General features: G+C 45.1%; 1 protein-coding gene across 3 annotated transcripts; it reads right to left on the bottom strand.

The window, feature by feature from the left end:
• Positions 1-4,211: 4,211 nt before the first annotated feature.
• LOC100194190 (uncharacterized) lies at positions 4,212-14,607 on the bottom strand. 3 transcript variants are annotated; one of them, XM_020546440.2, is made up of 12 exons: positions 14,451-14,607; positions 14,262-14,330; positions 14,001-14,165; positions 12,989-13,120; positions 11,977-12,116; positions 11,432-11,539; positions 11,119-11,244; positions 10,307-10,459; positions 6,504-6,611; positions 5,274-5,444; positions 5,101-5,180; positions 4,212-4,639 (listed from the first exon to the last, which is right to left on the bottom strand). In XM_020546440.2, exons 1-12 carry the CDS (start codon positions 14,527-14,529, stop codon positions 4,597-4,599), a joined length of 1,374 nt encoding a protein of 457 aa, XP_020402029.1. In that variant the 5' UTR covers positions 14,530-14,607; the 3' UTR covers positions 4,212-4,596. The 3 variants fall into 3 exon arrangements, with proteins under 3 accessions (XP_020402029.1, XP_020402031.1, NP_001132707.1); XM_020546442.2 differs by lacking the exon at positions 5,274-5,444 and having other exon boundaries at positions 14,451-14,605; NM_001139235.1 differs by lacking the exon at positions 11,432-11,539 and having other exon boundaries at positions 4,262-4,639; positions 14,451-14,582.
• Positions 14,608-16,028: the final 1,421 nt, after the last annotated feature.

The following is a 16,028-nucleotide window of genomic DNA, read 5'->3' as shown; positions in this document are numbered from 1 at the left end:
AGCGGGCTTGTCGCCGGTCTCCATCTCCTTCTTGGCGTGTTCTCCCGACATCACTTCGAGCGGTTAGGCTCTAATGAAGCATCGGGCTCTGATACCAATTGATAGTCGCCTAGAGGGGGGTGAATAGGGCGAAACTAAAATTCTAAAAAATAATCACAACTACGAGCCGAGTTAGCGTTAGAGATATAATCAAGTCCGCGAGAGAGGGTGCAAAACAAATCGCAAGCGAATAAAGAGTGTGACACACAGATTTGTTTTACCGAGGTTCGGTTCTTGCAAACCTACTCCCCGTTGAGGTGGTCACAAAGACCGGGTCTCTTTCAACCCTTTCCCTCTCTCAAACGGTCCCTCGGACCGAGTGAGCTTTCTCTTCTCAATCACTTGGAACACAAAGTTCCTACAAGGACCACCACAAGATTGGTGTCTCTTGCCTCAATTACAAGTGAGTTTGTTCGCAAGAAAGAATCAAGAAAGAAGAAAGCAATCCAAGCGCAAGAGCTCGAAAGAACACAAGCAAATCTCTCTCACTAGTCACTAAAGCTTTTGTGTGGAATTTGGGAGAGGATTTGATCTCTTGAATGTGTCTAGAACTGAATCCCTAGCTCTTGTAAGTGGTTGGAAGTGTGAAAACTTGGATGCAATGAATGGTGGGTGGTTGGGGGTAGCCCCAACCACCAAACTAGCCGTTTGGTGGGGCTGACTGTCGTATGGTGCACCGGACAGTCCGGTGCACACCGGACATGTCCGGTGCGCCAGCCACGTCACCAAAGTCGTTGGGTTCCGACCGTTGGAGCTCTGTCTTCTGGGCCCGCCTGGATGTCCGGTGGCGCACTGGACATGTACTGTAGAGTGTCTGGTGCGCCAGTATGGGCGTGCCTGACTTCTGCGCGCGCTGGCGCGCATTCAATGCGCTGCAGGTAGCCGTTGGCGCCGAAGTATCCGTTGCTCCGTTGTCACACCGGACAGTCCGGTGTACACTGGACATGTCCGGTGAATTATAGCGGACTATCCGTTGCGAATTCCCGAAGCAGGCGAGTTCCAGAGCCGCTCTTCCTTGGAGCACCGGACACTGTCCGGTGTACACCGGACAGTCCGGTGAATTATAGCGAAGCGCCTCTGGATTTTCCCGAAGGTGAGGAGTTCAGCGTGAAGTCCCCTGGTGCACCGGACACTGTCCGGTGGCACACCGGACAGTCCGGTGCGCCAGACCAGGGCACACTTCGGTTATCCCTTTGCTCTTTTTGTTGAACCCAATACTTGGTCTTTTTATTGGCTAAGTGTGAACCTTTGGCACCTGTATAACTTGTACACTAGAGCAAACTAGTTAGTCCAATTATTTGTGTTGGCTAATTCAACCACCAAAATCATTTAGGAACTAGGTGTAAGCCTAATTCCCTTTCACCTCGGGGAACCGTATTCTAAGTCCGTGGGTAGGATGCAGGGGTGTCGTAGTTTCTTGGCATGCCGAGGTGGTTGTCTCCGTTGTGCCCTTCCTGATCGATGTGGAAGCACTCGCGAGTTGGGTCGTAACCCTCGTCGTCAAGGCTATGGCCGTCGTCAGAGTCGCCGGAGAGGCAGTAGTCACATGCGGACATAAAGTCTCGCATGGCCCTGGGATCACGGAGTTCGGAGAAATCCCAACTGAAGTCGGGGTCATCCTCTTCCTCGGGACCCGCGGGTTCGGAGGTCGAGGCGACCGTCAGTAGGTCCCAAGTTGACCACATATGGTACCCCGGGAGGTCAGGATATGTCCTTGCGAAAGCGCTCGCCGAAGTGGGGTCGCCTAGCGGATCGAAGCTGAACCTAAAAGGAACAGGATGGAAAACCGATGGTACCACCTGGTTGGTGGATGGTGGTGAAGTTACAGTGGAGATGAAACGTGTCACGGTCTGAGGCGCGAGACTAATGCCCGACAAGTCCCTCGCAAGGGTGTTGGCGTCATCAGTCCACCTGGGGTTGGCACGTTGTTGGGAAGTGACACCCGTCGTTGTCCTAGGTGCGAGGATAACGCCCGACATGTCCCCCGCAGGGGTGCCGGCGCCGTCAACTCGCTCTGGTCCGACAGCCGACGAGGTGATGCCTCCTGCCTGGCCATGGTTGCCCCGTCTCCCTCTCCTTCGGCGAGGAGGGTGGCGGGGTAGACCCGAGTGTCCCTCTTCCGCCCTGGGGAGATGTCGTCATCGGGTTCGCCTCCGCCGGGCGAGCCGACGACCGTCGTTGCTGTCGTGCTGCGGTGGGAGGAGTATCATGTCGTAGTTGCCATCGAGGGACATGAACTCGAGACTCCCAAAACGGAGCACCGTCCCGGGCTGAAGAGGCTGCTGAAGATTGTCCATCTGGAACTTAACGGGAAAGTATTGTCAACACGCAGCGAGCCCCTACCTGGCGCGCCAACTGTCGATGTTTTGGACCCGGGGGGACCCTCAACCGACTAGTGAATTTTATGTTGCGTGTTCCTGCCCGGATGGATTGATGCAAGATGAAACACAAGGTTTATCCTGGTTCGGGCTAAGAAGGCTCTACTTCCAGCAGAGGGAGGATGAGGCTTACATTATCTTGCACTGGGGTGCTTGTAGTAGGGGTTACAAGCTTCGCGAGAGAGGAAACGGATCCCAGGTCTCTTGAGAGGTCTTAGTGTTGTGGGGAGGAGGTTGATGTTGAGTGAGCCGTCTGATTCAGCCTTCAAAGCGTGCCGTGGGAAGGCCCTGGGCATCTCCTTTTATAGGTACAAGGAGGTGACCCAGCTGTACATATGGGGGTGTAGCTATGCGGTAACGTGGCCGGCGGAGAAGTGCTTGAGCCTTGTAGAAGCGTGGCTGGCGGTGCGGCCCTAGGTCCTGCTGACGTTTCTTTGCCTTCGTAGAGAGCTGAGGACAGTCGACGTCATGGGAGCGTGCCGGGAATCATCATTACCTGCTGCTGGAGTAATTTGATGTGACACCGGTGTTGTTCCTTCGTAGCCTGAGGTGGCTAGCTAGGGGAAGGATAGTGTTGTTTTCCCGGTTCGCGTAGTCGGTCCGAGTCCGTCTCGGGCGAGGCGGTGATTTCTCCTGAAACCGAGGCCTAGGTCGGGCGAGGCGAAGACCTCCTCCGAGGCCGAGGCCTAGGTCGGGCGAGGTGAAGACCTCCTTCCGAGGCCGAGGCCTAGGTCGGGCGTGGTGATGATTCCTCCCGAGGCCGAGGCTGGGGCCGAGGCCTGGGTCGGGCGAGGCGGAACTCTTTGTTACGCCCGAGGCTAAACTCGGGAGAGTCAGCAACTTACTGTTATTAGTCTTACCCTGGTGGTTGGCACATTGGTCGGAACAGGGTGAATAGTGTTGTTATCCTGTCAGAACGATCAGTAAAAGGGTGAAGTGACTGCGGTCATTTCGACCTTGCCAACTGAGGCGTGCATGTCAGGATAAGGTGTCAGGTGATCCCTGCATTAAATGTGCACGTGATACAGTCGGTGGCAATGCGGTTTGACCGAGGCCGCTATACGACAAAGTTTACCCGAGCTTTGCCTCGGGCGAGCCAGGGGTGCGCCCACTGCCTGAGGAGACCCTTGGGCGAGCCGTGAATCCGTACGAGACTACTGTTCTTGCCCGAGGCTGGGCTCGGGTGAGACGGGATCGCGTCCCTCGGTAGATAAGGCCTTAACTTTGAACCGTGCTTACCAGTCTTTATGGTTTGTTTTAAAGATGTTCTCCAACCACATTTTAAGAGTACTAGGGGTACCCCTAATTATGGCACCCGACAGGATTGTAATGATATTTAGATGGATATACTTGACATTTGTATAATATATCATTTTGGTAGACATTTAATCTTTGTGGGTACAAATGACCCGACGGTTGACCCATACCACATGAGTATTGGTATGTGGGTAAATCCACTTACCAATGTATATGGTGACCAGGATTTTTTTTTTGTCGTAAGTATGAATATGGAGTAATAATACCTAGTGGGTATTCACCCATTGTCATCTCTAGTCGAGCGACAGCATCCCTAGACCCTAGCTCAGCCTCAGGTATGCTATCCAGGGATTGGTGAGGTCGTATCACTTAGCATTGCTGCCAACGTGCAAGCATGAGTCATTGCCATGGATATATCAATTGGTCACCGACAGAACTCTATATATAGTTGCATGTAATTTGCCGGTGACATTTCACCTAAATTTTTTTGCCCGAGACATTAAAAAAATGCGTCGATGAAGATGTGCAGCCAGGAAGTGAGGCCCAAACATGACATGCCGATGATCGTGTTGCAAATCCATTCCTTTACCTAAACAGAAAAAAATGAATTCCATGGAACCAATCACGCCTAATGACATTGCGCTCCGACTGATCTGAAGCTTGCCGTGCCAAACTTTGTATTCTGCTATATTTGGTTTGGAAAACCGACTAGTCTGACCGTCTGATGTGATCCTCCGAGTTGTGCAAAGAGGGCACACCGTCATGAAAGTAGGCAGAAACAACGAATTTTAAAAAAAAAACATGCCACGCGATACAACCAAATTAAGTAGAGTCGTGGTGACATTTTGAGCAAAATGAGTAAAGCTGTACGTAAAGGATCATCCCATCCAAACTCAGCAGGAGGCAGGATCATCTACTGACGTTAAACAGCAACACTCTCCATTTTCACGGCCTCAAGCGCCGCCCTGCGCGTGAGTGAAATTGTAAGTAGTTACAAAAAAAAGGTATGTGCTAGCTAGATTCACTGTACCGCAATACTACATTAAAATGCATGTTACTGAATTCGCTGAGATGCGTTGGATAGTGCTGGATGGTTTAACAAATACAGACAGAAGAAAATGCACGTAACAGATCTCATGAAGATAACAGATGTTGCAAATGCATCTTGAAATTTTGCATTATGAACCCAAAGAAAGCAGTCACAGTCTTAGCTAAACTATGCCAGACAGCAAAGATTAACACCACTTGCCTGGTGCAAGAAAGAGGCAGGGCCACATTATGTATAGTAAAATATAAAGGGTAGCTAATTGGAAATGATCTATTCAAATAAAAACCATGAAAAGCTGTACGGAGTGTTGAGCATTAAAGACAGTAAGTCATAAAGTGGGGCTCGAGTGTTCTCAATGAGATAATAGCTAGAAATTACCGCATTGCTTTCTCCATTTCAGCACTGGTAGGATCCACTTTCAGTCCATCCAAAAACGCATCCAACGCTCTCTTGTGCTCCTGAGAAAGTAAGCGTAAGTTACATCAAGCTGGTTTAAACAAAAAAAAACAAGGTAAAAACAGATGACAATAGTTAACTGTGGTATCATTGACCTTGAGCAACATAAGAGCAGCTCCTTTCCGGTAGTAACCTTTGACCCAATCAGGTCGGTTGTTTATGCAAGTCTCAGCATCTAACAAAGCCTTCTGGGCTTCACCAATTTTTAGATAGCAAAGGCTCCTATTTGAATACAAGGTTGCATCGAAGGAGTCTAGCCCAATCGCCTGCTTCAAATCGAGCATGAAAATTATTTTATCTAAATCAAAATGGGTGAAAGAGTTGATTTGAAATCAATTGTTCCACTAAGTTGTCAGACCATGCGACAATTCATCCACTAAGTTGCCAGATCATCCACTATCAATAAACAATCCTCTGTTTTAAAGTCGCTCGACTAGTCGAAGAATATAGCTCAGCAGTGCTAGTTGCACGGCCAACTCAGCTAGTAGAGCGACTAGCCTGACTAGTTTAACACTAATCACGACTAGTCGTTTCTCAGTGTTCAAATAATGTGAGGTGACCTGTTAAAATAAAACCATGGATGTCGAAGAAACCAAGGGCAGAGATGCGATTAAGGGGGTGTTTGAATGCACTAGAACTAATAGTTAGTGGCTAAAATTAGCTGGAGACATCCAAACACCCTAGCTAATAGTTCAACTATTACCTATTTTTAGTAAATTAGTTAATAGTTAGCTAGCTAATTCCACTAGCAATTTTTTAGCCAACTAACTATTAGCTCTAGTACATTCAAACACCCCCTGAGATAAAAAAAAAAATTTGGTCAGTATTAGCTGGAATATGGATCTTTCATTGTATAATGGTCTGAGGTTGGCATTAGAATGGTCTAATCGTTCAAAGCCCCTTCTTCCCTCTATTTTGTGTTGCAGCAATATGATTTTTAGTCTAGCATCAATAGAAAATTAGAAAAATTAAAATCATCAACTTATGTTTGACTAGTAATGGCTAGTCTAACCTATCACGACTACTATATTAGTGAGTACCTACACGAGTACACGACTCAATTCAACTTCTCGACTTGAAAACATTGAACAATGCATATCACTAAGCAATCATTCAAACAATATAACTATCTGATGGAGAATCTTGTCCCAAAAAGACAAATGACTTATTTTAGACCAAAATCAGGTTCCTTGAATAGCATAAATTGTTGTTATTTTTTTTCTTTCCTGTTAATGCCAAAAACATTGGATAATGAGGCATTATCACGAGGTACAGTATGGCATTGAAATAGGACAAGATGTGAACAATAATATGTAAGCACATACCTCAGAGTAGAGCTCCAACGCACCATTGTAGTCCTTCCTCTTGACTGCTTTTTCTCCAAGTAATCTCAGCTCGACCTTTCTATCATTGAGATTGTTACAGGTATTGACCTAAATAGGGATGAAAACGGTCGGAAACGGTATTTATTCGGTAATCAGTTTTTTAGTCGTTTTTCTTTGATTGCGAATAAATAGGATATAGAATCTATAATACAAATTCGTATTCTTGTTTTTAACATCTAGCTTGTAAGTATTCATAAAAGGTAAACATCAAATTCATCCTATATTTTCTCAAATAATAGATATAAACTTCGGTATGGATTCGAAAACAAATTCGGTAATTTTTTCAACTTTTTGTGTTGTAGGGAGCAAATAGTACATAAAAGATTTTATGTAATATTTTATTCATATTTGTACTAATGTGCTAGATAACATAAGAAAAGATCAACTTCAAATTTTATACATATCTATTTTAAAATATTAAATTTGTTCTAATAGTTCGAATTACCACTTTCATCCCTAGACCTAAATCATACAGTTATAGGTTACAGCAATATTATAAGCGAGAAAATTAAATAATAATCAATTTTAAGCTATGTTGTTATGGCATGGCAGACGGTAGTAGTTATCTATTTAGATTTGGTTTGTTAGAGAGATAAGGCTGTTAGGAGATAATATAGGATTAGTTATTTAGATAAGATTTGTTAGGGAGTTTGTTAGATGTCTGATCTATAAAAGCAGCTAAGGAGTCATAGGTTTAAAAATAGATCAAACTGCAGCTTAGAGCCTCCAAGGGAGAGCTAGTCACATAACCATCCGCTATCACATCTACCTATCAATAAACCACATTATTTGGTATCAAAGCCTTTGATCCTCTGACCTTCCCACCAATTTTTCCCCACCGACCAGATCAGATCGTGCAACCTCCAATCCCACCCAATACCTCGATCTACCGACCTCACATCCCGCCCAATTCCCATCCCCCAGCATCACCATATCAGGTCCGTTTGGGGAGCCAAATCAATTCTCTCTCATGGGTGTGGATGGTTGATCTAATCACTGGGCGTACCTCAATACTATTTTCATGAGGCTCGACTCCATCGTCATATCTCCACCAGCAACATTGCAGCTACGCCACACTATGTTCTCGGCGGAATGGAGGATTTTTGCACCTTTGTGGAGGGCATCAGCTAGCAACGTCGCTATTGGCTTGGACCGGGTTCCAAAGGGCACCGACCGTGATCATTCTCATGAGATGCTGGTTGATCTCCGTGATATGGTTACAAAGCCAGCACCATCTCTGGCAACAGCGCCTATCACACCCGCTACCGTCAACATCGCTCCCATCGTTGACAATGACGTCCACCTCGTCGGCACCATCATTGTAGCCAGCCTCGATGTCGACACCACGACTGTCGCAAAGCTGCCCCTGTCAACATCCCGAGCTACCGTAGAGCATGGGATTGAAGGTGGCGGCGGCGCAGGCGTTCATCATGCCTCTTCGCCCACCGCCACCCGCCTCATTCTGAGTTCACTTCGCAGCCTAACGTCGTCATGTGCATGCCTCTACGCAGCGCTGCATGATCCAACTCACGCTTGCGCTACGTGCGGCCCTCGCCCCTCGGTACGCCGCCCTGGCCCCCAGGACTCGGCCTCTATGTGTTTTTGCATCGGTTGGGTGCAACGTCTATGCTGGAAGAATCAAATCTCGCACTGCGTCAACCCCCTCCGCCCCCCTGGTCGTGCAATGACATGTTCAGCACCCACACTCTGTCCACCGCCCCGGGACTTGGCCACAACCCCACTACTTCGCCAGGCAGGCCACACAAAGCTGATGGAGATATGCCTCCCCTATGAAGGGGGCTGAAGAGGTTGGGCTTACATCATCATGCCCCGGACGTCATCGTACCCCGAGTGCGGGCTGGCTTCACGTTATTGAGTTTCGGACTAGGTCCGGGGCTAACATGTGTCCTACGCGGACTAGCCTAGGGTGCGACCACGGGGTTTGGTGCGGGACGAGGGGTCCGACGTGGAATGAGAGGTCTGAAGCCAACATGTGTCCTGCCCGAACCCACCCGCGCAGAAAGGCTCGGGTTTGACCCCGAGGTCCGATGTGAGGCGAGAGGTCCAGGGCTAACACATGTTGTGCCCGGACCCGGATGCGCAAGGTCGTCAGGGTTTAGTTCGGGGTTTGACTCTGGGGTTGGATCGCTGGGGCTGATCAAGACTCTTGCAAGGTGATCTCCAGATTCCATACGCAGGGTGCAGATTCTTACTAGGGTTCGAAGTTGGACTCTAATGCATACGGGAATCCTACCAGGATACGATTTGATCGTATCCAGGGTAGGGGCTTTAAATACGACCAAGAGGTTGCGGCATCTAGGCATGTGTATGCAAGCAGAAGCAAGCGCAAGAGTTGCGAACAGAGAGCACAGAAAGGTTCTGGTGCTCGAAGTTGTTGCGCTCCGTTGTCTCAATCTCTCGCCGCGTTCGTGGTGCTAGCACAACTATTCCCGGTGTTCCTCCCATATGTGTGGACACCGAATACCGTGGAGGAGTTCTACACTTGGGCGATGATCAATTGAACACAGAACACGAAGGACGTGCTCGCCGGGCTTGGCTCCGGCTTCTTCCGCTGCAGTGCACGTCTAGTGGTAACGACCTTGGACTCAACCTTGTACGAGTTCCTGTTGTTCATGGGGCAGAAAATTGTTTTTCACGTTGGTGTAGCCCGCCTGCCCCGGGGCTTATTCCCCAACAGAAGCAACAACAGTGACATGGGTGGTTTATCTGTTCTGCGCTATGGCACCAACCACACTGTTCCAAGCTCCGCGGCGAGGCCGCACTGCCATTGCAGAGCCAGGTTGATGGTGTTAACCTGCAGTTAGGCCCAGGCCTCTCTGCTTCTATTACCCATGGTGCAGCACAACTTTTTCTGCTAGACCAGGCAGGTTTGATTCTATGCATTTGCGACGGAGGGTGGAATGGTGCTGCAATGTGAGCCAATGATTGTTTGTGGCATGATCTTCTCTACCATGCTGCCATATTCACCAACACTCGCTAAATCTATGGGTGGTAATGAGCTCTAAATTTTACACTATAAAATTTAAGGATCGGATTGGATTAGGATCGGATTCTATTTCTATTAATTTTTGAACTAAAGTTATTTAAGGGCTAAAACAAATTGTGAAGGGACATTTGGATCGCGGCCCATTACCACCCCTAGCTACATCAGTCTTTTTCAGCAGCCTACTGCTCAGTTCTATTTGTTCGCTGCCGTCAGTATTGCTTACTCTTCAGTTCAGAAATCCCAGTTCAAGGACAAGCAGTCTTGAAGATGTGAAGTGTTATGGCATGGCAGCCGGTAGTAGTTACCTATTTAGATTTGGTTTGTTAGAGGGATAAGGTTGTTAGGAGATAAGATAGGATGAGTTATTTTGATAAGATTTGTTAGGGAGTTTGTTAGGCACCTGATCTATAAACGCAGCGAAGGAGTCATAGGTTTAGGCAAGCAGAAAATAGTTCAAAGAAGTCACAGATCTATGTGCTATCCCATATACCAATCAATAAACCACATTATATGCATTATTATCTGAGTCTATCAACTCATATAGTATGCATCATACAAGTTTTTTTGAACTGTTTGTATTTGAAGGTAAATGAAACATATAAAAAAATATATATTGTTTGATCATTTGGGTCATTTGGAAGCACAATGCTGAAATTGGGTTATACCATCAAAGTGTAGGGCCACTACAATACATATAAGCCACTAGAAAACATTGACAGCCCTTGCTTCAAGTTACCTTGGACAGTGAGGACCGTGATTTTTCATGAGCAATAATTCCTTCAACACTCCAGTCTGACATTGTTCGGAGCGGAGAAGTGAAAGGGAAAAGAATCTCCACATGATCTCTTCTTCCCAATCTTGAAGCAATTTGGATTGGCCTCTGGCCGGACTATAATCAGAAGAAGTCGTAACAAATCTGATTAATACATCCACAAGAATCTTTTTGAAGTGGTTTCCCACCTGAATACATTCATTGAGAGGCATGCCTAAAATGTATCTTTTGAAGTAGATATTAAACAAATCAAGAAGTTGACCATAAGAGATTTTAAAAAAACTCGACCCGCGGGGGTTAAGACAGCCCTAGGCATTATATTAAGAAGAAGACTTCACGCAGGTCGAGAAAACCCCCGAACCCCTGCCCCACCCATACACAGCAACACCGTAGCTAGAAACGACCGTGACCGAGACCAGGCCTTAGAGCATGGGATAGACGACGGGATTTTTTTAACCACAGTCTAAAATTCGCTCCCACGGGTAGTCAAACCCAGGCCCTGAGGAGTGCTACTCAAACCACCTAACCAACTCGGCTAGAGGCCCTTTCGCGACCATAAGAGATTAAGCTAATTAGGAGCAAAAGTATGTCAGGTAAACCCATAGAAGTGTGTGACCTATGAATATAGGCAAATAGATGCATGGGCATATGCTTTCAACATCTCATGGGTGCACAAAAATATGAATAGGTTGATAATATGATTGTGTACACTGTCTTATGTCTCATTTCATATGCCCTACTAGTAGCAAAAAAAATTGGAAGAATAAAAAAACCACCTGATTACTTGGAATGTTAGCGTCTGCACCTGCCTCCAGCAAATACTTAATACAATCAGTCAAGCCATTCACAGTTGCTACCACCAAGGGAGTGTTTGGACTAGCAGAATTCACATCAGCACCAGCCTGCGGGTAAGTATAATCTCAAGCAAGATATCAATGCATACAACAATCAATATAATAGAAGAACCTAGACATCTAGTGACCATCTCTAAACAAAATCGCATACATCCTATGGTAGGTTCTTATTGCTTTCATTAGTCCAGACACAGTAGTGTGTGGCCCTGTGTGTGTGTGGAGGGGGGCACCAGACCTTGATAAGTAGCTTCACGGATTCCAGCGAATCAGATTCATTCACTAGTTTGTTAGGTTGAAGAGCTGAAACTAGAGGGCTGCCTGACACTTCTGAAATGCTGTTTGGCTGTAGATATAAGAAAGATAAGACAGCAACGGACTCAAAACTAAATAATTCAACAGGCTATGGGAAAACTGAAAACAAATACAAGTAATGTTGGAAACTTGGAATAGAATATAAAGAGCCAACCAGTATCCTATTCTATGCAGCTATCTAATATTTCTGAATTTCTACATATCCAGTTAATATTATTGAGGACACATAAAAGTATCATATCCATGGTCAAAGTATTCCCTCTACAGGTCCAGATATCAACAACTAGACATTACAACAAAGCATTTCCAACATGATTTTGAAGTAGATGTTACCAGAAAGTCAAAGAAAGAAAAAACTTGTTAGCATATATATTATAAAAACTAGAATGGCATCAATATAACAGAAGATGAAATAAAATGCATTATATCAGAAAATGGCAATGGAAAATCATGAAATCCGTTTATTACGTCTGCATGGTGCTCCAGTAAGATCTTCACAGCACCAGTGTTCCCATAGGAAGCAGCAATATGTAGCGGTGTCCCATGAGGAGCAGCTATATCAACCCTGGCTCCTCTGGATACTAACAGTCGTATTATTTCTCCATTCCCTATATAAAATTCATAAAAACATATAGAGGAGACATGGACACAATAAGAAAACAACTGGACAAAATGTTACTTAAATCCATTCATAATGTATGCTAATGTGGTGCATACTACATAGACATGCAGACATATGCTGAAGAAATGAACTGTGATTCATTTTGAACTATGCTACAAACAAACAATTAATGCAGGGCAGTCAAACTACAAAAGTGTGGCTTATTGCAGATGCACATGAGTAAAAGGTAATTTAATACTAGACTGTATTGATGAAACACCATGTGCACAAATCATGATATGAAAGCCTCACAACAGTTTAAATGCCGGTGATACGGGATGGTGCAAATGCAGCACCATCATATCAAAACATAGTATAAAAGTTTGTATGTTCCCTTGTATTTTGTTTTATGTTGTCTGTATCCTCGGACGACCTATCCCCTACTTATGAAAAATGTGCTCCGCACGCTCTCAAAAAAAAAAGTCCCAGTCCCTGCTATTGAAATGCAGCTGGAGTGTAACTAACTAACTAATATACAAATTGATGGTTGAATGATCAAACTACGAGAAAAGTTGCATGGAACAATAATCTGGCGACTGGTGAACATAATCTTGTGAAGAAGAACGACAAGTGTTATTAAGGTGCACTTCAGATACACAATTCGCATATTGTTTTAGGCACAATGGTGAAACAAAGCAGTCTTGGAAAGAAAAAATAGTAAGTTTAACGCAAGAAGAGATCACATGGTGAAGCTAGCCGCACTGAGAAAATTTAATAAATAAATCAGGTGATATGGAAACAAACCCACAAAAGGTGAATAGATTTGTCCTTGCTTATTTAGGAACAATTATATTTATAACGATATATCCAGAGGGGTACCATTTTTTGCAGCATTGTGCAGGGCAACATAACAATGGCTGTCCATCTTATTTGGATCAGCTCCATGGTCAAGAAGAAACCTGGCACAAGCCACTTCTCCAAACAATGATGCACCACCCAAAGGTGTCACACCTGTAAAAATAAGGTGATCAAACTTGTCAGGTCAGAAATAACTCTGATTGCCTCAACCAATGGATGGAATCACTGCAGTTTCCCAAGAGGAGTTACAACTCTATTAGACTAGAGAATCTCTTTCCCCCATTACTTTAAACCTTTAATCCTAGAACACAAATAAAAACAAGCACATTTATCTTGGTCGAATTGACTTATTATATTTATATGGTGACTCATGCTGCTGCGGCAGACCAGAATGACAAAGTTATTGCCTCCATATAATAATACTTGTTTAGGCAGATGATGTTTTGAATTTCTGGCAAAAAAAATGCTAACTCCCTTATCTCTATCTGACCTATACTACATTATAACCACTGTTTTTAAGGCGTCGCCTAGGCGACGCCTAGGCGTCCGGGCGGTGGTCTGACGCCTAGGCGCCTTGCCCGCCTACCTCGCCTAGGCGTCGCCTAGGCGCCGCCTAGGCGTCTAGGCGGTGGTCCAACGCCTTGGAGCGCCTTACCGCTTTAAAAACCATGATTATAACTTTACTCGTATTAAGATGCAATTGCTGATTACACCATGCTATAGCCGGACATAAAAACAAATTACAGAGAGTACAAGAAATTGATTGTTTTCTGAGGAATGTTACAGGCACTAGGAACTAGGAACAAGGCTGACCAAAATTTAAGAATGAGAGGTTTGTACATCAAAATCATGAATAAGAGGGCGAGGAAGAGAATATACAGCTAGATTTACATTAAACTAAGAAGTAATTGCCCAAGTACCGATGCCTGTTTTTTTCAAAGGGAATTAAATTTAGTCTATAACACCTTATATGACCTAATCCATAAAACAGGAACATGAATTCAATTGACCTAGCGAAGAGAAAAGCACGCACCATCACAGCTGCCACCACGCTCCACGTCAAACCCGAGGTCCTCCACAAAGTACCTGCATACCTCCAGTTTTCCTAGGTGCACGGCCAATTGTAGCAACCCCATGCGATCAACATTCATGTCGGAAAGCTTCTCTCTGGTCTTCTTTTTCATGCTATTGACCAGCCCTTCAGCACCCATGATGTCAAAGAAGAATAACAATTCACAATGAGATGCAAGCATATAACAATCGGGAGATGAAAAAATCAAGGAGTCGTACTCACCCTTGAGTCGGCGGACATCCCCGTCCTGGATCGCCTCGACGAGCTTGAGCTTAATCGAATTGCCTAGGGCTGGAAGCAGGAAGAAACAACCGGAGCAACAAGCCCTTAGTATGCTGCGCCGCCGGAGCAAGTGGCACGAACGTAACTAAGGTTTTAGGGAGGGAGGACTGCGGGCGGAGCCGCACGTACCGAGGATCTGGCACCCGAGCCAGTAGTAGAAGTCGTACTTGTCTATGCCGCCACCGGGCGGTCGCGGCGGTGGAACCATTGTAGGCTTTCCGCGGCGCGGCGGAGGCGGCGATGGTTCGTTTTGGGTTTTCGGCGGTGGCTTCGCGGGAAGGAGGTGTGGGGCAGGTTCTAACATTATAGGAGCTCATATATCCTCATTTAGTATATTAATCTAATCTTTTATTTCCTAAATAACATTATCTGTTACTTAATAACATATGATATAGGACCGTTGGGGTTGTGAATGTTTTTATGATCCTATTTTTTTAATCAAGTCCTATTTTAATTTTTAGAACTTAAATATAGTACTTCTTTTATTAGAGATGCTCTAGCACCGTGCAAAATGCATAAGCACAACAAATCTAAGTGCAAATGAATCATTTGTAGTCCATTATGATCACTTACGTGTGGGGCCAGATCCAAGGTGATCCCACACGTCAGTGACTCATTTGAAGTTACTCCTTTAGAAGTAACTGCAAATGATCTCTTTGATCTAAAAGCATTTTTAAGAGGAGCTATAGATAAGGTTGTATTTTGAAATATAAGACTCGGGACTATAAAACATCTTCCAACAATGGTCCTATTTTATAAAAATCCATCAAACGATTATATCGCTTATTAGTCTCTCGGGTACTAACACTACACAAAAAAAAACTTTCTACGGCCTACTAACTTTCTACGGTTTTTGATATAAACTGTAGGTAAGTAATAACTCTGGAAAGTTAGCAAGAAGGTTATAACCAACTCTATAAATGAGTGTTTTTTGAGAGAGAAGGCATATTTACCCTTGGTTTGGGGTGATAACATGTTTACCGTTGATAAATTGTCATATATAATATTTTTTCCAACATAAATCCTTAAATATAATATTGTCTCAATAATCATAGAAAACAATAGAAATAAAGTAGTATTGATCTAAAAAATATTACATGATCACTATAATAGTTTAGTTCCATGCAAGAGTAATGTTGCCACACGATCATGAAATGTGTCTATTGTAATAAAATTTGCTTCAGAAGTTGACTGATTAGATGCATGAGAAAACACTGCATACTTGTATCTATCCGGGATGGTAGGCACAAAGTTCGGATCACGATCAAAGTTACCAAAATCTACATCCCCGGTTGAATGCTCACGAATAAACTTCCTGCAGCTTGTAGCATATACCCTCTCGCAAGTTCATAACTTCTTACTGCCGCCACTCCCTGGCCCTCTCGGGAGTTAGCCGAGTTTAGCTAACGGCGTGGAAATCCGGGCTTGCGGACGACCATACGGTCCTAACTTAGGCCGGCGGCCACTCCCTTCACCTCTCGAAAGTTAGGTTTTGCCGTGTCTAGCTCTCAGCACCGCAAGTCAATTCATCGGTCTCGTCTCCTTCCTTCGCTGCTGCACAGCGGTAGCTCGTTGTTCCTTCGCAAAACAAAACAAAAAAACTGTCTCGCCCTCGCCGGCCTTCCTACGACCACAACGCAACTGTGACCTCGCCCTATCCGTGTGGTCTGTGCTCCTAGAGTCCTAGAGCTCATCGGACACGCCCTT

This window comes from Zea mays, chromosome 1 (genome assembly GCF_902167145.1).
Source record: "Zea mays cultivar B73 chromosome 1, Zm-B73-REFERENCE-NAM-5.0, whole genome shotgun sequence".
NCBI lineage: Eukaryota > Viridiplantae > Streptophyta > Magnoliopsida > Poales > Poaceae > Zea > Zea mays.
The sequence above is the reverse complement of the archived record's forward strand: the minus strand, read 5'-3'. Positions and strand labels throughout refer to the sequence as shown.